The sequence below is a fragment of the Ursus maritimus genome, unplaced genomic scaffold (genome assembly GCF_017311325.1).
Source record: "Ursus maritimus isolate PB19 unplaced genomic scaffold, ASM1731132v1 scaffold_36, whole genome shotgun sequence".
Classification (NCBI taxonomy): domain Eukaryota; kingdom Metazoa; phylum Chordata; class Mammalia; order Carnivora; family Ursidae; genus Ursus; species Ursus maritimus.
Window position 1 is genome coordinate 6954918 of NW_024426230.1, and position 26838 is coordinate 6981755.

Below are 26838 nucleotides of genomic sequence, written 5' to 3' on the forward strand. Positions count from 1 at the left end.
ACGCAATTTTAAAAATTCTCATATATTTCTGGACATTGCCACAAGCAAAAAAATAAAAGATTCATAAAATGTATTACATTATTTGCAAAGCAGCCTGGCTATCTGTTTAATATGAATTATACAGAGAATGGATCCAGGGCATGATTTCCCTGAAAAATTTATTTCAGGCAGCCCCTCCTGTTCAGAAATAGGAAACTTAAAAAACGACATGTCTAAGGCACTAGTTTTTTGAGGCCAGGTGCACTAGTTTTGTGAAAGCGCCAACGAAAGGTAATAGCATGGAGGTTTCTCAAAAAATTAAAAATAGAACTACCACATATTCCAGTAAGATTTCACTACTGGGTATCTACCCAAAGAAAATGAAAACACTAAATCAAAAAGATATATGAACCCCTATGGTTATTGCAGCAGTATTTACAACAGCCAAGATATGGAAGCAGCCCAAGTGTCCATCAACAGATGAATGGGTAAAGAAGATGTGGTCTGTACGTACAACAGAGTATTACTCAGCCATAAAAAAGAATGAAATCCTGCCATTTGTAACAACATGGACAGATCTACAGGGTATAATGACAAGTGAAATAAGTCAGTCAAACACCAAATAAGAAAGACAAATACCATATGATTTCACTCATGTAGAATTTAAGAGACAAAACAAATGAACAAAGAAAAAAAGAAACAAACAAAAAAACCCAGACTCTTAACTGTAGAGGACAAACTAATGACTGCCAGAGGGGAGGTAGGTGGGGGGATGGGTAAAATAGATGAAGGGGATTAAGAATACACTCATGATGAGCACTGAGTAATGTACAGAATTGTTGAATTGCTACACTGTACACCTGAGAGTAATGCACCACTGTATGTTAATTATACTTGAATATATATATGAATAAATAAATTAAAGTGGTTGCTATTGTCTGCAGAAAACACATGAAAGCTTTTGCTTTTTTGATTCAGCAAGTGGCAACCCTATAAACAAGAACATTATTACTTTTGCCTAGCAAAACAAGTTGTTCTATAGGATCTAGCTACACAGTGAAAATGTGGCGATCCCAGGACCTGACACAGCGCTAGGTGACCAACAAACACAAAGACAAACTGGAGTGAGTCAAAGCAAAGTCCAACTGAATTATAATCAGTACAACCAAGGTCTGGGCTCTGAATAAGTTGAGGAACTTGAGGAAGTGAAATCTAGAATCATTAAAGCTAATGGATTTCCTTTAGTCAAAGAGATAACATGCAAAGATGGCCAGAGGGGAGAAAGGAGCAATACAATCGGAGTTTCTCAATAATTCCTCAATTTTCACAAAAATTAGCATTAAAAATCTGGATCTCTTTGTATTATTGCACTGATCATTGGTGTAAGGATCCCGGCTACGGCTGTTCTCTGGCACTTTTTTTTTTTTTTAAGTTAAATACGCCTATTTTTTCTGTATTGATACACACAGTAACTTCTAAATCCTAAATAAGAAAGAAAATCTGGGCAGAGGGAAACACAGCTGCTCCTCAAGGAGTGATCTGGCTGTTGTTAACAGGGCATGGCCTGACCTGCTGTAACACCTGAACTCTGGTTTCCAACTTGGTCTCAGCTTAGAGTGAGTAGGCATCTGACTTAACTAAAGCTACGGATTCCTAGCCCTGTTGTTACTTCTTGGCTTCCAGACCCTCCATACATTTGGGGCCCTAACATCTGTCTTTCACCACTTGCGAGTTTTTGGTTGGCTTTTGCTGCTGCCCAAATGATTCAAGGTGATGAATGAGAGCATGTGTTGCTGGGAGGCCTGGGGAGATGGTAAAGTTGGGAAAAGTGACTAGGACAGTACTGGGTGCAGAAACAGCCAACTTGAGGCAAACCGTTTGCTTTTTCCAAAAACTAATTTTTTAAGTTCCTGTAGGTAGAGACCTAATATTTCCTTTTATGGCTGAGTTTGATGTATGTTTTCTATGTTGCCTTAAAAACTTATGCCCAAGATTTCTTCAAATACGAACTATTAATCTATGGATAGAGAAATAAGTGTTACTACCTGACAAGACAACTTCAATAAGATCGCCTTCCTGGATATCGCTAGCCGTTTTCACCAGCTGAAGGATGTTTTCGGAGGTAGGGTCATGGCGAAAAAGCAGGATCTTATCATACATTCCATAGAAACCACATTCAGGGAACTGTAAATACAAATACCACAATAGATTAAACGTCAAAATCCTCCTAAATTTAGAATAGAAACCAAAAAATTAAGCATCAGGGCACAAATACAAGCTATTTTGATATTTTTATGCTACGTCAAATAGTTAAGGTATAATTGACATACGGTAAAATTCACCTTTTTTAGTGTGCAGTTCTGCAAGTTTTGACAAACATATAGGATAACTACATACCATATATATGGTATACAGAAAACAGCCAAGCTATAGAACAGTTCCCATTACCCCCTAATCTCCATCCCCATTTTGTTATCAACTTCTCCCCTGACCCCCAACCCCTAGAAAACATTGATTTGCTTTCTGTCTCCATAATTTGGTCTTCTCAAGGTCATATGAATGGTATTGCACCATTTACATTGTACATAATTTTTAATCTGATGTTTTTCTTTTTTTTTTTTTTTTAAAGATTTCATATTTATTTGAGAGAGAAAGAGAACATGAGTTGGGAGGAGGGGCAGAGGGAGAAAGATTCCCCACTGAGCAGGGAACCCGATGTGGGGCTTGATCCCAGGACCCTGAGATCATGACCTGAGTCAAAGGCAGCCACTTAGCCCGAATCTGATGTTACACTTAGTGAAATGAATTCAAGATTGCCCATTCTGCTACATGTATCATTAATCTTTTCATTTTCATTGCCAAGGAGTGTTCCATTGTTTTGCATGGATGCAACACAGCATATGTATCCGTTCCTCAGTTGAAGAGCATTTTAGTTTCAGTTTTTGACTATTACAAATAACACGGCTATAAATGTTTACTTACAGGTTTTTGTGTGAACACAAGCTTTTCTTTGTGGTGTATGGAAGTATCTGGATAACTTTATTAAAAATTGCCAAACTGTTCTGAAAGTGGCTATTGCATTTTACATTCCCACCAGCAGTATATGTGTTCTAGCTGGTCTGCATCTTTGACAGCACTTGGTAATGTTGGTTGTTTTTATTTTAGATATTCTATCAGCTGTATAATAGTATCTCATAGTTTTAATTTTTCCCTAACAACTAATGACATTGAGCATCTTTGCATTGTGTCATCCCCATGCACACAACTGAGCAACTCCCTTGCCCATTTTTTAAATTGAACTGCCTATCATTAAGCTCTGATAGTTCTTAATATATTCTAGATAAAAGCTGTTTATCATATATGTGTTTCATAGATATTTCTTCCAGTCTCTGCTTTTTCATTCCCTTCATGTTATTTTCTGAAGTTCTTAATTTATATGAAGCCCAGCTTACCAAATATTTCTTTATGGATCATGCTTTAATATCTGCTAAATCTTTGTGTAACTTAAGGTAACACAGATCTCCTGTGTTTTATTCTACATTTTCTTGTTTGGGGTTTTACATTTGGATCTATAATACACTTTGAGATAATTTTTGATTGAAGTAAAAAAAACATCGATTCAGGCTTTTTTTTTTTTTGCATATTCTTGAAGATTCCTTTAGAATTGGTGTTAAGGTCTTCCTTAAATATCTGGTAAAATTCTCCACCAAAGCCTGGATTTTTCTACTAAGATTTGGCTCTTAGATAGCACTACTTAGATTTCCATTTCCTCTTAATTGAGCTTTGGTAGTTTTCTTTCAAGGAACCTATTCATTTCATCCAAATTGTTGGCTTTCTGAGCAAAAAGGTTTTTTTAATATTATTCTTTTATCACCCTTTTAATGTCTGTAGGGTCCATAGTAATGTCTCCTTATTACTTTTTCGTAATTTGCATCTTTTCTCTCTTTTTGCTTTATCAGTCTCTGACCATCAGTCTATATATCTGTTTTAAGCCAGTTCCATACTGTTTTTGATTACTGTAACATATTTTGACGTGAGGAAGTATCATGCCTCTAGCTTTATTCTTCTTGTTCAAAATTGCTTGGGCTATTTCGAGTCTTTTGTGGTTCCAATTTTAGAATTGTTTTTCCTACTTCTATAAAAAAATGCCATTGTTACTTTGATAGGAATTTCATTGAATCAATGGATTGCTTTGGGTAGTACAGACATTTTAACAAATATTAATTCTTACAATACATGAATGTGCAATATCTTTCTATTTGTGTTCGTTTCCCTTTCTTTGAGCAGTGTTTTATAGTTTTCATTGTATAAGTCTTTTACCTCATATTTTCATGTAAATCCTTGGACTTCTACTAAGTCCATCGCCTCTACCATTCTGGTCCATTTCCATTAACTCTTTTGATCCTTATGGGTTACATTTTCTCCTACATGTCCTGCTTTTTCATATGTATTCTTTCTAAGAATTGAAGTATAGTTATAACATACAATGTTACATTAGTTTCAGGTGTACAACATAGTAGTTCAACAATTCTATATGCTATGCTCACCACAAGTGCAGCCACCATCTGTTACCATATAATGCAATATATTAAAATACCTTGACTATATTCCCTAGGCTGTACCTTTCATTCCTATTATTTATTCATTCCATAACCAGAAGCCTGTACCTCCCACTCCCCTTCACCCATTTTTTTTTAAAGATTTTATTTATTTATTTGACAGAGATAGAGACAGCCAGCGAGAGAGGGAACACAAGCAGGGGGAGTGGGAGAGGAAGAAGCAGGCTCATAGCGGAGGAGCCTGACGTGGGGCTCAATCCCATAACGCCGGGATCACGCCCTGAGCCGAAGGCAGACGCTTAACCACTGTGCCACCCAGGCGCCCCTCCCCTTCACCCATTTTGCCCAACACCCTACCCTCTCCTGTTTGTTCTCTGTGTTTATGGGTCTGTATCTGCTTTTTTGTTTGTTTGTTCATTTGTTTCTTAGATTCCATTTATAAGGGAAATCATATGGTATTTGTCTTTGTCTGCCTGACTTATTTTACTAAGTATAAAAATAGAAATGCCATATGATCCAGTAATTCCACTACTGGGTATTTATCCAAAGAAAATAAAAACACCAATTCAAAAAAATATATGCACCCCCCTATTTACTGCAGCATTATTCACAACAGCAAAGATAGGGAAGCAACCTAAATGTCCACTGACAAATGAATGGATAAAGATAACATGGTTTATATATAATGGAATGTTACTCAGCCATATAAAAGAATGAGATTTTGCCATTTGCAACAACACGGATGGACCTAGAGGGTATTATGCTAAGAGAAATAAGTCAGTCAGAGAAAGACAAATACCATGTGATTTCATTTATATGTGGAACATACATGTACTTTTTAAATTAGATGACAGATTTTATGAATTAATGTGAGCAGTTGGACTTTGTTGTCTTCCCTTAAAGAATGTTGATATTTGTCTTGGCAAAGTAGTAAAAAAATTGCAGATCAGTTTTGTCTTTTCAAGGCTTATTTTTAAGCTTTGTTAGGTTAGCTTTAGAGTAGTATTTCCTCTAGGGATAGTTTAACCCTACTACTAATACATAACTCTTTGAACATCTCTATGGAATACCTCAAGTGTTCAGTGAAATTTCTCCCATTTGCCTGATAGAAAGTCAACTGTCTCTCAGCCCTGTGTGAGCTCTGGAAAGTGTTCATTTCATAGCTTCTGGGCAGCTGCTCTTTCCTGAGCCTTACAGATTTTCACCATACACATACACAGATCTGTATTCAGTCTAACACTCAAGCGGGCTCTTAAGCAGATTTTTGAAGCTCTTTCTCTGTATAGGTCCCACCTTTCCAGTATTTCTCCCCTAAAAATCCTTTTGACTTGGTCACCTTGAGCTCTATTCTGTGTGTCTTCCGTATAGCCAGACAACAAGGCTCCTCTTAGGTTCTTTCTCCCTACACTACACTCTGGATCCTGCCTCCAGGCAGAAAGCTCAGATGACTATAGTACTTACCTTGTTTGTTTCTCTTCTCTCAGGGATCACAGTCCTGCATTGCCTGTTGGACAATGTCCAAAAACAGGTATTCTACACATTCTGTAGTGTTTTCTAATTGTTTGGAGCAGGTGAGCTTGTCTATACCAGATACTCCGTGTGAGCAGAACTCAAAGCCTTATGTGCTTTTTAAATATAGAATGCTAATCTGTTCTATCCAATCTTTTGACTACTTAATTCTATGTAAATAGCATTTGCAAGAAAAGTCAGTTAAAGACAAATAAAATCTCCATGATTGGTAAGAGTACATTTTAAGATTACGTTGAAATAAATATACAAAATAAATTTAATGAAATAAAACTTAAAAATTTAATAATTATCACAAAACCCTTAAACCTCAGTTTGAGAGTTTGAATTAAACTTTAACTCAAAGAATCTTCCCTGATTTGATCACAAATGTTCCTCAAAATACAATACATTAATTAATGTATAGATCATCTTAACCTTATCCTTTCGAAAACCATGGGTAGCTGATTCTGACTTAAGATAGGAGAGAGAAAATTCAAGGGATTCAATGTCTGAGGTGGGGTGAGTAGACAATAACAGCTGGAGAGGAAGAGAGATGAAACAGCAGGTGTCTTCCCAAAGAAGAGCCAAACTTCACAGTGTCTTCTAGCTAATGTCTTGTGGATGTGCTGTATGGAGGAAGGATCAGGTGGCAATACTGAAGAAGGGCTTAGGAGACAAGGATTCTGCTACCTCATCACAATTTCTGCCAACATGTCCACACACCTCTTGCATTCTTCACCAAGGAATTTGTCCTTTCTTCAAGGACATTTCTAAATTCTATTTCTCTATGGTCTTAGATTGCTAACATTTGAGTATCCCATTCTATATTGTGCTTCTTTGTAAAACTGTGGGTATAAGGAATGCATGATTTTGTATTCAAGTAAGGCTTGAGCACCTCACATCCTAATTATTACATTTCTTTCTGAGGGTGACTCACAAAACACTTTTAAAAATAAGAATAGATAGAATAATGCCTATATATACAACCTATATTAAAGCTATTATTTAAAAAGTAAAGATAGCATTACAAATAGTCATGAAAGTTATTTGTCCAAGATATAGAGCACTGAGGCATGGATATCCTCTCTCCCACATTCCATCTTACTGGGTCATAAAAATGGCTTTTCTCTCTTCATTAACAAGCCATTCAGAATCAGGTTGCAAAGCCCTGTGAAGGAGGGCACAGGGGTGAACATGAAGGCCTAGCCTCACGGGACAGTTGTCATGGCAGCAGAAACTGAGGGTTCGATTTTTTTTTTTTCAAGTTGTACCTTTTTTTATTGGCCAGAAAAGAATATATGCACATTTGCCTTCTGTTAAGAGAAAAAAAGTCTTTTCTTTGATGTAACATAGCGTTCTGCTTGAATAGAAACTATACAATAAGACTTCCAAAAATTATATTTAAAAATGATGTCTGGAAGGTGGAAAGTATAATGAAACAATGCCTGACAACTGAGAAGAGAACATATTGGGGTAAAATATTCATGGAACAACATTCCCTAATTTGGTCATAATCATCTGTTTTTATGTGAAGGTGTGTGAGCTTTGAAATCTGAAAACCCTCATTAAACTAAACAGGCTTTCAGAAAGGCTCAGAGGCTTGTAAACTCAGCTGGAGCTTATTACAAGATCAGTTCTGTGTTTCTCAGAGGCTTTGTGGTTGTGAGCGCAAACATCCGAGATAAGTGATTTCAAGCTCTCTCCAAGTTTGACTGTAACAAAACTGGCCACTGTGAAAATACGGCCAACAATCACGGCACTGGTCCTAAGCTCTTTAATTCTACCCTATGCTGGAAACCTCTGTGCTGCTGTGTGTATCATTTGGCATTTTTGACCACAGAGCACAATTTACTGTTACATTTCACTATAAATTCATGGCTGGCCAGACAATGTGCTCCAGAGTAGAATAAATACACGTTTTAATGAGTTGCTGAAATGTGACCTGGCCAACGGGAACTCTAAGGAACAAAGGGTGCTTTTCCACAGTTGAGGCCAATCACAAAGGGCAAGGAACAAGCAATACCAGCAACAAATTAATCCATGATTCAGTCAAGTAGAAAAAAAAAAAGAGAGAGAGATGGCCTGATGAGATGAAAATACACTGCCAGTTTACTTTTGCTAAAAGGTGATGAAAATCCTGAAATTAAATTATTCTGCTCAATAACAGCACATCAGGCAGGTGAATATTGCACTCTTCTCATTGAAGATGCTTTCCAAGTTATTTTCCAAGAACTCTCGTAATAAGTGGTGCCATGACTGGCCACCCTTAATGAGCAAAGAAATTAAAAAGGTGCTACCACTTCCTAGTTTTATTTATTTGATAGAGAGAGGGCAGCGAGAGAGGGAATACAAGCAGGGGGAGTGGGAGAGGAAGAAGCAGGCTCCCAGCAGAGCAGGGATCCGGATGCGGGGCTCGATCCCAGGACTCTGGGATCACGCCCTGAGCCAAAGGCAGATGCTTAACGACTGAACCACCCAGGCACCCCCAGTTGATGATGGCTCTGAAAGCAGTGGCTCCTTAGGTCAAATGGATCCCTGCTGAGAGACGTCGTGAGTGAGAAGTAAGACAACTGTTGTAAACTTGGATTCTTAACTTTGCCTAGGAAACGAGCCCCTCCACTTTTTAATCACCTCACAATTAAAAAAAAAAAAGTCTAATAACAGACTGAAAATTTAAGTATATAAAAAAGTAAAGAATATGAAGAAACAACAAATACTTAGTGACTAACCACTGGGTGATTATCGTGTACACGGCACTACAGCTGCAGCAACAAAATCATGAGCTGGTTCAAGCCTACCAAAAGCATGAGCACCACATTTTCATTCAGAAACACAAGTTATAAAGTGTAAGTGAAAGGGGTAAAGAAAAGGTGAATACTCTATATTATCTGGAGGCATATTTCTGAAATGTATTCAAATTTGGGCACAGGCTCTTTGATGTGGTGATTTCATATCCTCAAAAAGGCGCACATGAAAAGAATTCCACCCTATGACCACATAGCTATGTGACTAGTTTCTGAATCTAATCTTAGGAAACAGAAACCAGAAAAAAAATTTTTTTTAACTTTTCTTTTTAACTCCCTCTTTCCTCTACCCAACCCCGTGCCCCGTCCAAGCCAGGCAGAAAACTGAACAGTGTTCCATCACAATAACTAAAAATCACTCTCAAAGGCAGAGCTGTGCTATCTCTCCTAGTGGCAACTGTTATTCTAGATTCTTGGTTGAATCACTGATCTCTCAGTCCAAAAGATATGATTCATGAAAATAATTCTGTAACACCTATTTTCATGAAATATTTTGAAAAGCCTCTGCAGAATTCCAGTTTTTGAAATGATGACTAAATGAGAGGTATGGCGTTGCCATGAGAAGATGCATTATACACTGCCCAAGCCACGACAAACAGCCCAACTGTCGCCTGCAGAGCCAGGAGTGCAGGCATTCTCCATTTTACTTCGCTATTTTCTGGGCTATGGACACGCTGTCCAAACGCAGAGAACGCTGGCAAACAATCACACCCCTTGCCTGGCTCCCTCTGTAGTTCTTTCTCTCACCAGCACCTGCAATCATACGACTCTCCGCTCTACTAACCCAAAGCTTCCTTTGAAAAGGGATGCCTATCACCAAGGGTCTATCAATTTCAGAAATCTTCAAGGTCTGAATTTACAAACACAAAAGTCACTCCAGCTAGTTCTCCTCCCTCCACTCTAGCGTCGAAACACTTCCTTCTCTCATTCAGGTCAGGACTTTAATTTATTCCACTCTTGCTTTCCTAAAGGCAGATCTAGAATCTGACCCACGCACTTTTCTTCTGCTTAGATTTCCTTTTTTTTTTTTAGCCACTCTCCTTTCCATTAAGTTCAAAATCCCATTGTTAGAACAAACAATTTCATTCATAATTTTACATTTGGACCTTAGCCTTACCCTCCATTTACATTACAGCGAAGAAAAATAAACAGGAAAAGATATCTGAGGAAAAAAAGGGAATATATTTCATCAAGGAGAGGTTTGCTTGGAATATTTAGATTAAATGTGAAATGGTAGATTTTGGTTATGAGATTTAAAATCTGGTTGTACTACCAGACACAGAAACATGCATATAACCTGAACTTGCAACACCTTTGGGGAATAAAGCTAGACTATAAATTCTTCTTCCTAGGGCATATAAATATATTGACGTTATATACCAGCTATTGCTAAAGAAGTCTGTTTAATAAATTATATGCTTATCTATAAGGCAGCAGATGTGACTCAGTGTGATGCTTAATTGTTAGTACAAACTTTTCTCCTACGTTAATTTGAATAATATGTCATCTATTAAAGAGACAAAAGCAGTAAGAAATAACTTAATACATCATTAACTCTAATGCAGCAACTTCTGTATATAGACTTCCTGGAGGTATTTTAAATCATTATTTTGTTGTATATAATTTTTTAAGGTTTAAAATAAATGTTCATATCAAGCAATTATAGGTGGTAATAATTAATGAGAGCCTCACCACTGTTGTGTAAAAACATATTATACTGCATTATACCTTGACAGATTACTAGTCAGTGATAGCTATTAGAAGTCTTAGTAGGCAATGAAATTATTCACACAACAGTAATTAGGTGTGTATATGTGCAGCTTGGAAATGGAAAAAAATGTACTTCGCACTCGTTGTCTTACTTTGAATTCAACTGTCATTATAGAATACTGTATATTTTTTACATTTCTTAATAAGGCTACATGGGTGCTCATTACTTTAATGAATTAATGATAATGGATACATGTATTGGGTAAAATGAAGAATATGACAGCAACTAAAAAGGTTTGACCAAAATTTAAGAATCATTAACTTTGGAGAAGAAAAACATCCAGAGTTAACTTGTTTTATCTTTTCATTCAGAGAAGAGTAGATTCACCCAGAATTTACTAAGGGATCTATCCAAGGTCACAATGCTAGGTAATGCCAGAACAAGGATGAGAAGCCTACTCTCCTAACTCATACTGCTTGATCTTCCCTCTCGGTTCCAATTCTCCTAGGAAGGAAACACAGGAAGAGTGGCCAAATGTCCAGCCAACAGTGATTTAGAACTGAAAACCCTGAGCACTTTTTTTTTTTTTTTTTTTTTTTTTTGCCAGAAAGTGCTGGACCCACACTTACAGATTTGGGATTTTGAACAAAACTAAGGTAAATGACTTAAAGAATTTAAAACAGCTATTCCATGGCAATCTTCAGTTCTTACTAGATAGACAAGTCATTAAAGAGTAGTGGCCGTGAGGCAGCCCATTGAAGGCTAGATGACAGCAGAATGGACAGCTTATAGCAGAAGAAAACCCGGTTGGGGTCATTAAGACAAGGGTGGCAGCCTTACACATCCTACCCTCAAAGGAGAGTTTTATTATAAGAGAACTATAATTAATATTTACAGAATTATTGGTCCTTTAGAGAAAAAGAAACATACACATAGTGTTGAGTATTACATTTGAAAACATTTCCACTAAATGTTCTAAGATAGAATTGGAAAATAAAATGCACTCTTATTTGGAAAATTTGTACATACGTCTATCATGTTCACTGATGATAATAAATGAGAGATAATAAGTGTATTACAATCTGAGTTTGTATTTCAGATACATGAGGTATAACTTTCCATTAAATTAAAACTAAATTTTAACATTAAATATACATAGACCAATGACCAGAAAATGCTAATTTAATTACACATGTTCACAACAAAGTATTTATGTAATCTTTAATGATGGCATTAACCCTCAAATTGTTATGGGCTGTATAAACAGTTGGCCAATTTATGACAGCCCGTTAAAAAAAAAATCAATCTTTAGGAAAATAACTAAATGAGTAAACCATCTCCTTTTTAACCGTTTTACTCTTATGTTCTAAAATGTTTGATTTTGACTGAATCAATCTTATTCCAGGGCATTTTCTTTTATACAATTGGGTAGATCTAAGTATGTGTAATCATCAGGGATATAACACGCTGGAGAAGGGTGCGGGAGAGAGGCAAACTGCCTGGATTATGCCCCAGATCATCAATCTAGAAACAGAGGTCAGGGAGAAGTATTTAGAGGTGAAATACTTTTCTTACCAAAACTCTTTGGATGATAGACATAAAGGAACGAGAAATGGGTGTGGGGCACAGACCTTCCAAATAAAGTGGACAAGCTGATGTCACAAATGTAACCATCCTGCTGAGCACCCACCTGGATCACTACAGCACACGCAACCCACAGAACACCTGTCTCAAGAGGCCGGGGGAACAAATCATGGCACACCACACGTGCACCCAGGCCTCATGCACCCAAACTTTTAGGTACTGTGTCCCTAGCTAGAGATACAATGACAAATCAAACCAGATGTGGTCCCTTCTTCTCAGAAGATAAGGAAAGGGAGACTGTCGAAGCAGGAGAGCACAAGTAGGGGGGACCGACATGAGACAGCTAATCCCACAAATGGAGGCGTAACAGCACAGTGAGATAAGTGGAATAAAGAAACGGAGCACCTTCCTAAGAAAGCATACAATAAAGGACCAGAGAGGGAATTAGGAAAGGCTTCCCTGAAGAGATGGCATCGCAGCTCAGATCCCATGTTCAAAAGCAGTAACTTGGGGAGGAGGGTGGTAGCAGGTCAGAGTTGCTGGCGACACCAGCATCGGTGCAAAACTCTTACATCTTCTTTATCTTTAATAGTCACGGTGATAAGTCTCCTTTGATCAAGGGCAGAAAACAGCATTGCCTGTTCCACATCAATACCCCTTCATATCTCATGGTCATCCACACTGGGACTAATGCCTGAGTCAGGATCTACTTTATAGCTCTGATACCATATGAGACCCCACAAACTGCTCATTCATTAAGAATCCCCTGGACTTAGACCAAGTTCTGAATTCAGTGATAAAATAAACTTTTCTTAAAGCCTATATACTTATTCCATGAGAAGCTCTATGACAAGGAGGTCTGAAATAAGTTTGGAAAATGTGGCATATACTATACCCTTACTGAAAATTCACCATGCACTTTTATCATAATTAATGTTTACAAAGAAACTTATTTCCAGTTATGTCTATATTAGACACATATACGTGTATAAATGTGACATATATTATGCATAGTGTAGGCATATATACATATACTTGTTTGCTTACTGATTGCTTCCCAGAACCACTATAGAGATTAAATAAACTAACTGTACAGTGTTTATAATAAACCCATGGAAAACGATAATGTTTGCTGTTGTTAGTACTTAGTTATAAGTAAGTTAGTTATAAGAAAACCAAGATTTTCTAGTCCACTCTTCTTCATCCAAAACTCCAGATGAGGAACCATTTGGATGCACGATAAGGCTGTTTATTGTTCTGCATTTCTGCTTAATGCCTGTAGCTTCAACATAGTTCATATGATTTCTAATTGGCTCTAGCCAGATCCTGAAACTAAAAAGGCTACACTAAGGCTTTCTTCACTTCCGGTTGTGCATTTTCTAATACGAATATTCGTTACACCTAAGACATCTATTATTTTTCTTCAAAACTAACCTATATTTGGTGAAAGTAATTTAATTAACTAATTTTTTAAACAGCTCCCTTGTATTTATTCACATAATGACACTTTTGTGTTAATTACATGGACTGTACTAGAAAAAAAAGCAAGGACCACAGATTTGGATGTTGGCATTGATACTGCGGAATTCCATTGTTCTGATTGTGCTGCTAATGATCCTTTGGTTCCATGGATAAAAATCTCATTTCCTGAAAACCAAATCCCCAAGGAGCTGCTGTATTTTTTTCCTTCTTTGTACTGATAAGCAGGCAGTGCATCTGATTTAAAGGATCAAAATGAAAACAATTTCTCTCAATTACTTTGATGTTCCCCGAGATAGGAACGAATTTCTTCACCCCCTGTAAAATGCTATACAGCTTCTGGAAAGAATGCTGTAGTTTGTGGAAGAGTTAGTAGTGGCCAAAGATAATAAAACCACCTGCCACCCCACCAGAAATAACATTTAATAAATTGGCCTTTCAGTGCACTCCCAATGGACCAGATGTCCTCATCTCAGGCAAAAGCAGCTTTGGCCCCACCTACAAAAACCTCGTTAAGCTTATATTAAAAATGTATCTGCAAAAGCACTTATGGATATCTGTGATGCCTTAGGACCTTGATTCAGGTTATTGGGTCATAGAGAAATGTATTATATTTCCAGCAAAACTGACTAGTGGTCTATTGCTGTCTCTCATAGAGGCAGATGTAGATAATTTACAAAGACGAACTCTGAAAAATGGTGTGAGAGAGCAAGTTCACCTGATCCCAAGAGAGAAAGAATTAAAAAATGAGATGTTGAGAAAAAAAATCTATAGACGTTTGTGTTCTTTGAAGAAGGGTACAGCAAGAAATGAATACAAGCTCTCCCCACTATCCAAAAGTAGGGCATTCCTAGAAAACCTTCTGTAAGCCGAAATGTTGGTAAAGGGAAGAAGCAATTACCATTAATTTACATGGGAAAATTGGTGAGCATTCTCAGACATAAAAAAATAACCTTTCTTAGGCTCTTCTGATGCATGAGGACACATCTTGCTAAGGGGTGCACAAAATAAATCGAGATAAGGCACAGATGCTCACGGGTACAGCTCAAAGCTGTAGAGACTGGATGCTGACACACTCACTGAGTGTATGTAGTTCAGGGGAAGGATATTTGCAGGGCTCCTCTCACTGCTTGGGGTGCACACTGCCTCTATACCTGCCCCTGCAAAACAAATGCTCAACGCTATTTTTGCTTTCGCCTTTTTTTTTTTTTTTTGGTAAAAGCAAGAATCCTATTCAGATTCCTTTTAGTTAGCTAAAACAAGTACTCATGTAGGTCTTTCATAAAAGCAAAGTGGCTCACGACAAGAACTTTCCAAAAGTGGGGGGAATACCTATATGTAGGTGAAATCTTATACTATGACTTAGCATTAAGTATGTTAATTGCTTTCATTTGTCATACATATCAAAGATGATCTATGAACATATACGGTAACATAAAATAACGATTTTTTAAAGAAGAAAAACAATGGCACTCTACCAATACCTTGTGACATAAATTATTCCAGTACAAGTTTATATTTTTATTTTTTGGGTGCTTGGAGAACAGTGGTAAACAATACAGACAAATATCCCCCAACTTCATGAAGATCTAAGATACCCTTCTCTGTTTTCTCTGCTGAGAATTCATGAACTTTCTAGAGTTGCCAGAGGCAATCCCCCAAAAGTTAACTTCCTGTTCTATGCATTTCTATGATACAATTTGCCAATAATCACAAGACAGTAAAGATGGAAGAAGTCAGTATAGGAAATGTTTTAAGTGAGACATTGTGAGAGAAGCTTCTATTTGACTTCATTCTTTTCCCAAAGATTTATTTATTTTGAGGGGGTTGGGGAGGAGCAGAGGAAGAGAGAATCTCCAGCAGACTCCTTGCTGAGCGTGGAGCCTGACTTGGTGCTTGATCTCACCACCCTGAGATCATGACCTGAGCCAAAATCAAGAGTCTGACGCTTAACTGACTGAGCCACCCAGGTGCCCGTCTATTTGACTTTAAAAGAGGGCACAACAAAACCCTCTGGAGAGGAACCTGGTTTATACTGTGATATCTGAGAAATCTGGACCCTCTGAATAGCCCAACAACCGCAAGTTGTCAAAACCCCCTATTGTATTCTTGAAGTAACTGAGGGTTTATAAGAGGGTGGTCCGTGACTATGCCATTTCATCTGGATCCAGTCATTGCACTAATACATATTCCGTTCCACAGGGAGGGAATGGGAGCAAACAAAAATTAGAACTGGGACATCTGAATTGAACATGATACTCTAAAGCTCACTAAATACATATGTATATAAATTTATATATAAATCTCACCTTAAATTCATAGAAAATAAAATTCATTAGTTGAGAATGAAATGCAGTAAGAATTAAAACACTGTCCTTCACAAAACTTCAAATACATTTATCAGAACTCACATTACCAGAAAAACACTCGAGATGTATTGCATTCTAAATTTCCCCATTTCCCATTTCCCTCCTCCTATTTAAAGAAATTGTCCTCACGAGAAGTGTCAGCACTGCTTGCATACACTCTCACTGGAATGGCCTCCAGGCGTGCTGTTCTTCACATCGCAAGGTTCTGTGGGTAATCCTCCATCCTCTTAGGCAACATGACAGCAGCATTTGCCCCAGGTGATCACTCCCTCCTTCCAACAAACACTTTCTTCCCTTGATTCCAAAGTAGTGCATTCTCTTGGTATTCCTTCTACTTGAAAGGCTATAACTTTTCAGTCACTATCACTGAATCTTCCCCTTCTTTCCAACCTGTTAGATAAATGCTGGAGTGGTCAGGACTCATTCTGCAGGAAGTCTATTTTCTCTATTTATAATCACCCTAGACCATCGCATCCAGTCCCCTGGCTTTAGATACCATATATACTCAGATGGCACAAACGTCTATCTCTAGCATTGAGTGTTCCCCTAAAACACAGACCCACCTATCTAACAATACTCAACATCTCTGTGTGGCTAGATCTATGAGATTCACAATAGAACTCTTGACTACTCATCCCTGATTTTTCCCCTTCACCGTCCTCATCTCTAGAAATGGCCCCAACATCCAGTTGTTTGGGTCAGAAAGCTTTGAATCATCTTTAAATTTTCTCTTTCTCTCTCATTTCACATGGAACCTATCAACGAACCTTATTGGCTCTACAATAAATGCATGACATACTCCAAATCTAAAATCTGTCACCATTTCCACTGCTATATCCCAAGTCCATGCCACCATGTCTTATCCATACTGCCATAACTGCTCAAGCCACCCACTCCTCCTCTTGGCTGCACAATCTATTCTACACACAGGAACTAGAGTCACCCTTTAAAATCGTCTCTCAAGGGCGCCTGGGTAGCGCAGTGGTTAAGCATCTGCCTTCGGCTCAGGGTGTGATCCCAGCGTTCTGGGTTCGAGCCCCACATCAGGCTCCTCCACTAAGAGCCTGCTTCTTCCTCTCCCACTCCCCCTGCTTGTGTTCCCTCGCTCGCTGGCTGTCTCTCTCTGTCAAATAAATAAATAAAATCTTAAAAAAAATAAAATAAAATCGTCTCTCAGATCAGAGCCTTCCAATGGCTTCCCTTCACACTTAGAATTATCGTTCAGTTGTAACCAGAGCCCACAAGGCTCTTACATCTCTGCCCTCATCTTCTGCCACTCTTCCTCCACTTGGTCCCATTACTGTTCTTCAAGTAAATCAGTGATAGTTCTTCCTCGAGGCTTTTACATCTGCTCTTTTCCTCCTGCTTGAAATACTCTTCTTCTCCATATTTACACGGCTAATTCCCTAATTCCTTCATGTTGCTCAAGTGTCACCTCCTCAGCAAGGCTTTCCCTGACCACCTGAAGCAAAAGACAGCTCCTCTAATGCCTTTCTTTTATCCTGTTTCCTTTTACTTCAGGGAAATCATCACTATCTGAAGTTACAGATCTATCTTCATTTTTAAAAATTATGTTTCCCAACTACAACATAAGCTCCATTAGAGCAGGAAATTATTCCATCTGATTCACTGTGATAAGTCAACAGCCTAGAACAGTGTCTGCTACGTAGTATGTGCTCAATATACAGTGTTGAATGCATGAATAAATAACATGACAAAGCAAGCTATTTTACCTCACAAAAGTATTAGAGGAATTGGTTAACTATTACTTCACTTTTCTTCAACATTATCAACCCAACTGAAAGTTGGGTAAGTACCGAAGTACCGAAACCAAATTCGTGACTTCTCAATAGAGGTTTTAGAATCTATCTGGAGACATTTTAAAAAATGGGTACCTAGCTGTCCATAGACTTAAAGAGATGATCTCTCTTCATACTCTAAATCCACAACTAAAATATGTCAATGACCTGTATTTATTGGGACGATCTGTTCCCCTTTGACTCTTAAAATAAAAACAGTCTTTATTTTTAGAAACCAGGATTTCCTTTCCCTGCAGAGGTTACAGCCCAGACACATTCAAACACTCAAATGTTTACAATGACTTTTGCAGACTGCTCACACTGAAGGAGCTTGTTTCCCCAGTTTAGAAACTCCACAGCTCTGAAGGTCTAATTCTCATGTTCTGTGCCACTGGGGGTATTTCCTCAGTTGACTTATCGGAGTATCTTATTACCTCTAGAAACTTTAGAATAAGCAAAGAAAAGTGACTCACTAAGTCAAAATATAACCACCTGATCTTGGTTCAGTTCACCTCTCTCACTTATCAACTACAACTTTCCACTCCCCTCTCAGCCAATATTCTTGGGAAGCAACAGCGATGAAGTACAGCTAGACTCATGGTCTCCATTCTTGCTGTCCCTTTTGCCTGGAACATTCTTCCACCTAACAGTCTACTAGCATATACCTTCACTTAATTCAGGTCTCTGCCCAAATATCTTTTATCATTTACCTCTCCGTGTATATGTATAGTATCTCTCTAATCAGTAAAATGTGACCTCCCTTGAACAGGGACCATGTGTTTGATTCATTGTTGTATCCCAACACCCAGGACAAGGTCAGGCACAGAGCAATTAGTCAATTAATGGTTGTCAAATAAATGCTCCATAAACAGCATATCTTCATCATCCATTCCCAATTCCCCCCATTATTCACTGAATGAATTTTCATTTACTTTGGAACTAGCAGCCTATTTTAACACCCTTAAAATATAATTTCTTCTCTTAGTTATGAAACGACTCACTTTATTGATTTGGAGAATATTACTGGAATGTAAACAAATATTACTTGCAGCTAACAATTATTAATATAATTTGCTAATTTGTGAACTGGCATATTTTAGGAGTCTATGATTTTGTTTCACTACTTCTCCGGAATAATTTCCCCAATTTGATTCTATAAGTTCCTACTGCCAATGTACTGTAAATAATTTCAATGTAAGTAGCTTCAAAGAACTAGAATTTTTAAAATATAATTCTTAAACACATATATCAAAACCACTCCCAATACTTTATTTACATGTCTATGGGTACTGTATAATCTGGCTACAGAATTACTATCTGCAGGATTTCCCAATAAAAAAATACCAATATAAGTATTCTAATTCTTTTAATAATTAGAGTCACAGTTGGAATGCCTCGGTGGTGCAGTTAGGCATCTGTCTCTTGGTTTTGGCTCAGGTCGTGGTCTCAGGGTTGTGGGATTGAGCCCTGCACTGGGCTCCATGCCGAGCAAGGAGTCTGCTTGGGACTGTCTCTCCCTCTCCTTCTGCCCCTGCCCCCCTCAAGTAAATAGATAAATCTTTAAAAAAAATAGAGTTACAGCTATAATTATTGAATACATGTAATGTGCTATGATTTCAGATTTTAAAATATTGGAGAAAAATAAACTGAAATCTCTACAACCAACCAAAATGCATGCTAAAGGAATTAAATATAAAACAAATAGTTAAATAAATAAATCAGGAAGAAATATAAGAGTATATCTGTCTGATTGGGGAAGTCCTTTCTAATCATTCAAACCAATAAGCCTTCTGTTCCAGGATGGCAGATGAAGCATACACATTAAAGTTTCAGATCAAAAAAAAATTAAAAGATAAAGTTTCATTTCCACAAATTCTACTGAAACAACAGTAAAGGACGAAGGGAATTTAATCCATATTACCCTGAACATGGGAGTGGAGAGACCAATGGACCAAAACTTCTAACAAGTATCAAGAAGATGAAAATCTGATGGAAACAGATCACGAATAGGTTGTCACCTTTCCTTTGCATATATTTACATGGAAACTCTGTGACTTCCCTCAGCATAAGTTTACAGGGAGCAGGGGTCTTATCTGCATCATTCACTGCTACATCCTCAGCACCTAGTACATTCTAGGTACATAAGAGGTGCTCAATGCATATTTATGTATGGGATGAATTAACAGCCATCAACAGAAAATTAAAAAAACAAAGATGACTCATTTTAATGTATTACTATACCACCTTTAAAATCCAATCCAATCACATATGAAGTTCTCAATAACTATGTTCTGAACAAATGGTGGAAATAAAATCTTTAATGTTGTGAAAAATTTGCCATGATGCTCCAGTAGGTGACAAAGATCATAAAATAGTATATAGACAATGAAACCTGCATGTTGTTAAAAATAAATGCATTCATAGAAAAAGGACTCGAGGAGAATCCAAAAATATCAGCTGAAGATATATCCAGCAATGGGATTATGAAAGACTGTATTATCTTTTGTGCTTTTTCTGCATTTTTCAAGCTTCTCACTACATACGTATAATTCCTTTGTAATTGGGGGGGGGAGGCTATTGTATAACATAAGGATTTAGTTCTGCTGTTCTCTTGGAAGTACTCTGCTATCTCTTCTTCCACTCCGTAGCCAGCCAACTCATGCCGTGTTATGTGCCAGACTGTAGTCCCACTCTTCACACAGGAAAGGAGGGAAAAGGGGAGATGTGACAAGGAGGCAGTTATACAGATAGGCAAGAACCAGGCTATGGGTTGTGCTTGGCATTCTAGGACAGCATTTCATAGCCTACTGAGGTTAGAATATATGCCAGATACACCTGTATGTGTGTACATATGTCTATGCTGGCATGGTATGCAGGTATAGTGCTTCCTCCACCACGGTACAGTCACGAGCACCAAGATAAAATCATGGAAAGAACACGACCAAAGTCGGGCAGAACAGGTCAGGCACACTTAGCTCAACTACTTACTTATTGGTCATTACTGATCCATGCTTGGTGTCAGCTTCCTAACCTATGTGCAAAAAAATGGTGTCTGTGTGTATGGCCATCTGTCTCACCGGGTGACATATGGAACTGTTAAATCACTATACTGCACACCTGAAATTAATGTTACATTGTATGTTAACTAACTGGAATTCAATTAAAGTTTAAAAAAAGGAAGAGGCATGCAAATTAAGCTCTCCCACTGCTTTGACCCCTCAGATATCTTCTGCTTTTATTCAAGTTTTGTAAGGCCATGATGTCTAGAAAATGGGCAACCATCTTACGACGAAGGGGACAGAGCCAAAGGAATCACAGGGCTACCATCCCTGCAACCTGAGATCGTGGAGCAGAAGAGACCCTAAAGCCCCCTACCTACAAACTCCATGTTAAATACATTTATGTGCCCTATTGTTCAGTATTGTTCTGTGGGTTTTCTGTGACATGGGCTGAAGGCATCTATGATGGATGGAATACATAAAAATGACCACTAATTATTTCCTTCCCTGCATCCATGTCCAATTAGCTATCCTGTAATTTTTAGTGCCCTCCCACTCGGGCTCTGAGATTGACCATGTGACTTGCTTGGGCTAACAGGATATAAGCAAGCATGGTTCAAGTTGTATAGATTAGCATTTGTGCTCTCCTACCACCCCCAGAAACCTGCCACTGCAAATGTACAGCACACACATGCATACGCACACACATACACACGCACAAACGGAGAAAATATTCTTCCAGTATTCAAAACTATTACTTGATTCAGCAAAGAACTCAGTGTTCATATCACCGATGAACATGTGAAGTTCTGACATCCACCTTTGTTGCTTCATTTCCATCTTACTCATTCACATAAAATTATAAACCAACAGTCATGTCAGAACTACAACTGTTTATCATTTGCAAACATAGGTTGCAACCACGGGATATAAGAATTTAGAAAAAAAATAGACACAATTATTCTATGAGATATAATTGGCTACATGGAATTTATAATAAAAGGTATTGCACATTTTATTATTATTTGTAAATTATATGCTATACTACATTTTATATCATTAAATTTTACAATAAATAGTTTTTTCAGTGTTCCTTGTTAAACATTTACCAGCATACTACTGAGTATGATATAACGTGCCATCTTGCCCCCTAAGTCCCAGAGGCTGAGAAAAAGAAGAGATTCTTCCAGTTCTCCATCTTAAGAAAAAAAAAAAAAAAGATAATAAATTAAATTATTTTCCTCAAGGAAATGGTGCTCAACTCTTTAGAAAAGGATGATATAATTAGTAAAAGTGGGCTGCAACTTCCTTATAAACCTGCAGGAAAAGCTAGAATAATGATTGGAGGTGAGGTGGGGAGCTAGATTTCTAAAAACAAGAACTTTTTTATTTGCATCCCTCCCCAGGAATGAACAATTATTTTTTTTATTATATCCAGGCTCTCTCAAATGTTTGCACCAATTAGAAATAGGAATCAGATAACAACTTATGTGGGCCTCATTTTTGAGGACCTGTAGGGACATCACCAACTCAACATAAGGCCAAAGGCCAAAATATGATATTAATTGATGACAGTGATTCAATTTAGTTTTTCCATCTGTGAAATCATCAAAGAACAACCTACCATACTAAAAAAAAAAAAAAAAAAAAAAAGTAAAAAATGTATTTAGAAAAAAACTTTCCTGATTTCCCAATTTTTTCTCATAACCTTTACTTTCTATTGCCAAAATATGTGCATGAAAATAAGATCAAGGAGCCTAGTAGTTTATTCCCTCCCACCATTTTCCTCCCAAAGTCATATTAGGAATAGAGTGTGGGAGGTGTGCAGGACAGATCTCCAGTCTGAAGAAAATCAACCTCTGAACAGAAAGAAATGGGGAGAGACTTTATGTGACTGGAACAGGAAAAAATGTAGAAAGAAATAAAAAGATAGTAGGATTTTTTTTTTAAATAGAAAGGAAAAAAACAAATTGGAAGAAACAAGTTGACGTGGTGAAAAAAACTTGTGAAAGGACAGAGCCAAGAAATGTAAATGGCAGTATGGAAAAAATTAAATGGCATATAAAAGAAACACAAAGAGAGAAAAAAAAAAAAAAAGAGCCAGAGAGAATGATTAGTTTCTAATTTACTGTGCCACGATGAGTATTTCAGAATCCATTCCGCTAATGCTTTCCAAACCTTCTCCTTCAACTTAAGTAGCTGGCCATTTTTTCCCACATTTTAGGGGTCTACGTCCTTGAGGGGCTCTCAGTTTGATAACAGCTATAAATGAAGTCGACAGGAGGCTGGTGTTCACACAGTATGACAGATTCTCTCTGTGAGTCTACTTTTGATATCCTGACTTCTTGAGACATTCCTGAGACAGTAGACACGTGCAATTTTTGGCAGATAGGATTCATTCTTCCTTCTTTTGGAAATGATATCTATGCTTCCTGCTTCCTTTGGCAAGTCTTTTTTTTTTTTCCTCTTTTATTCCTACAACTTACTTCCTTTTCTCTCTCCACCCCAGGGAAAGCCATTGTAATATGCTTCATGTGTATCTTTGGTTTGTGTATGTATGCATATGTTTGATTTATAAAAATAACATTATGCAACATATTATTTTCGGCCTTTTTTGCTTTTGAGATGTATCCATGTTGCTATATGCACATCAAATCCATAGTTTCTACCAGCTTCATTTTATCCCTTGCTGTCCGCTATAAACTACATATCTACTTTTCTAGTGAGGATACCCAGATTTCTACCAACTCACTGCCCCCCCCCCCAGCAATGCTACAATAAATATACTGATTCCCTGCTCCTCATATATCTGTGTAAGAAATTTCTTGAGGCCATATGTACCCAAATTGCTGAGTTATGATATTTGTATAGTTTGACTTAGCTAAATAGTACCAGATTGCTCCCTAGGAAGGCTACACCAGTCTATACTTTCACTAACAATGCTTGAGGCTTCCTAATTATACAAATCCTCACCAACACTTGGAATTATCCAGTTTTAACGTTTTGGGTGTTTTGTTTTTGTTTTTTTTTTGCATTTTAATAGGTGAAAGGTGACATCTCAAAATTCCTTCAGTTTGCATTTACCTAATTACAAAATGATTTGAGGTTGTGGGCATTACGAGTTTCTTCTTCTGTAAGTTAGTGGTTCGTATATTTATTTTTCTTTTGGTGCTGCTTTCTTTCTGTAGTTGATTGGAACTCTTTGTATTCTATATAGTGGGTTTTAGATATTAGGAATATCTTCACCCATGTAGACACATGTTTATTAACGTTCCCTGATGTGTCCTTCAGTGAGCAGAAATCCTGTAAGTGATGTAATCAAATTCATCAGTTTCTCATTTTATGATTTCTGTTCTGAAATTTTGTTTAAGATGGACTTCTTCCTTCTCTCCATGACAAGACAGTCTCCTAAATTTTCTTTGATTCAATTTAGAATTTTAGCTTTCATACTTAGGTCTTTCATCTATTTGGAATACACCTTTGTGTATGAGATTAAAAATGCATGTTTTATTTTTTTCATATTATAAGCCAATTTTCCCAATATCATCTGCTAATTAATCCATCTGTTTCTCATTGATCTGTGGTGCAATTCTTTATCATATATAAAATTTTCCCATATATACCAGTTTAGTTCTGAGCCTTTCATTCAATCTTCAGTCTATTTCTCTGTTCTTATACCAGTAAAACTTTTAAAAAATTACTATGACTTGGTATCATCTTAATATTTGGTGGCCAAATCTATTTTCCTCTTGTTGAGGCTGATTCATTTACTTCTAAATTTGTATTTTTCCATAAAAAAATTTGTAATAAAATCAGTATTTTTTAATCTAACTGAAATTGTGATCAAGTTTAATTTAGGGAGGTTTGACATCTTTATGTCAAAGAGCATGGACTGTCTCTTTTTATACACATCATCTATTATGCTTTTTATTAAATTTTTAATATTCCCCATGGAAGCCTTATACAAATTCCATTATGTTAATTTCTAGATATTTAATACTTTGTATTGCTTTTTTTTCCATTGTAATGTCCAGTTAATATCTCCTAGTATAGAAAAATATTATTGATTTATGAAAGCTGATCTTGCATCCAGGACCTTAGTTGACTCTTTTAATGGTTCTAGTAGTTTGCTTGTAAATTCTTCAGGGTTTTTTTTTACTTTAAGATAGATAGTCATTTCATTTATAAATAGTGAGAGCTTTATCTCTCTCATTCCAATCCTTCCACTTCTTTTTTTTTCTTTTTTCTAAAGTGTTATTCTTTACCTACTTACTTTTTAATGTTCCAAAATATGTACTAAAATTTTCCATGAAATGTAATTGTTTCTGTAAGTTTTTTGTACATGATACTTCCTAAATTAAGAAGCACCATTCTAATTCTTTATTCCCAAGATATAGTTTTCATAAACAGGTACTGAACCTTATCAAATGCTTTCCTAGGATCGATCAAGATAATCATTTAATTTTTTCCTCCTTTGATCTAATAGCAGATGAATTATTCTGACATTTTCAAAAATATCAAATACCAAGTTCTACTTTATCATGATGCATTATTTGTAATACACTATAGGATCTGCTTAGCTATTGGTTTACTTTGGGTTGTGGTGTCTACACTGCATGAAAAACAGACCTATAATGATCTTTTCCTCTGTTGTGCTCATCAGGCTTTCAAGTGAAGATTACACTAGTCTCATTTAGTGAGCTAGACAGCTTTTACTCATTTCAATTTTCTGGAACAAACAACTTTCAACAATAGGAATCAGAGTTCCTTAAAAGTTTGGTATGATTGACTTATAAAGCCAACAAGGCATAGGTTATGTGTTTTTAATAGTTTATAGTTAATTGGTTAATTCCAACCCTTCGTTGTAGTGAGTATACCTGCCAGCTCTCGAGGAGGGGCATGTATTTTAAACCTACCCATCAGCAAAATCTGTTACCTCTGCTACAGTGAGCGGTTCAGGGATTGGGTGTATTATCTTAATTGGCCCAGACAAAATAAAACCCAGAATTTTTGTGTGTGCGAAGAGTTGGAAAAATGAAGCTCTTCATTGTCTGGATTAGTAGCATAAGAATATGAACCTTGGAATCATAAGGGGGAAAGATTGGACTTTAGGGGCTTACTGTGTAGACTGGAGCCAAATGTAAGGTCAACTAAGCTAGGAGATAAACCCTGGTGATACTGTTTGAGTCCTGGATGAAACTAAATCCACCCCCTGGTCAAAATGGTCTGGTGTACCAAGTTCCTCAAGAAAAAGTTTTTCAGGGGTGCCTGGGTGGCTCAGTCCTTAAGCATCTGCCTTCGGCTCAGGGCGTGATCCCAGCATTCTGGGATTGAGCCCCACATCGGGCTCCTCCAATGGGAGCCTGCTTCTTCCTCTCCCACTCCCCCTGCTTGTGTTCCCTCTCTCGCTGGCTCTCTCTCTGTCAAATAAATAAATAAATAAATCTTTAAAAAAAAAAAAAAAAGAAAGAAAGAAAAGAAAAAGTTTTTCAACCAGTTTCTGCATTTGTAATCACACAGTTCCTAAAAACTTGGTCTTAAAGCCTCAGCCTGTAAACTTGGATCCTCCCTGGTTCTTTGTGGATTACTGACCTCCTGCTCCCTAAAACGCTGCCTGAGGGAAGCTGATGACTCCCTGGCCCTTGCCACCATATCCTGAGCCCACACTTTTTGCTTGCTCTCATATGTGCTGGGACGAAGCCTTCTTACTCAATAGCCTTGATCTCACTTTCAGACCTTGGCTTGCTTTTGACCCTGTGAACAGCCAGCTTTCTCTTTAGCTCTCCACCCAGTCAGCATAGCCACACAATGCTCAGGTCACAGTGTCATAAATTTGCAGATAAAATGGAGATTTACCAATTACCACACCCATTTTTCACTCAATTTTTATAGTTAGTGTGGACATAGTTAGTGTGACATTACAGTTTCATAACCTAATGAGAAAAAAAAAAACAGGAAAAAATATCTTGATATATAGCCATATCTTTATCTATATCTATAATGGTAATACATATATATTTTTTCCTCTAGTAAGTTCTGGCACTCT

At 37.2% G+C, this 26838-nt stretch overlaps 1 protein-coding gene across 1 annotated transcript in view; it reads right to left on the bottom strand.

Annotated features, from left to right (window-relative positions):
• Window positions 1-26838, bottom strand: part of PRKD1 (protein kinase D1) — a 314111-nt gene that overhangs the window by 147025 nt on the left and 140248 nt on the right. Inside the window, 1 exon segment of the mRNA XM_040620799.1 lies at window positions 2025-2163. Coding sequence (XP_040476733.1) covers window positions 2025-2163 — 139 coding nt within the window.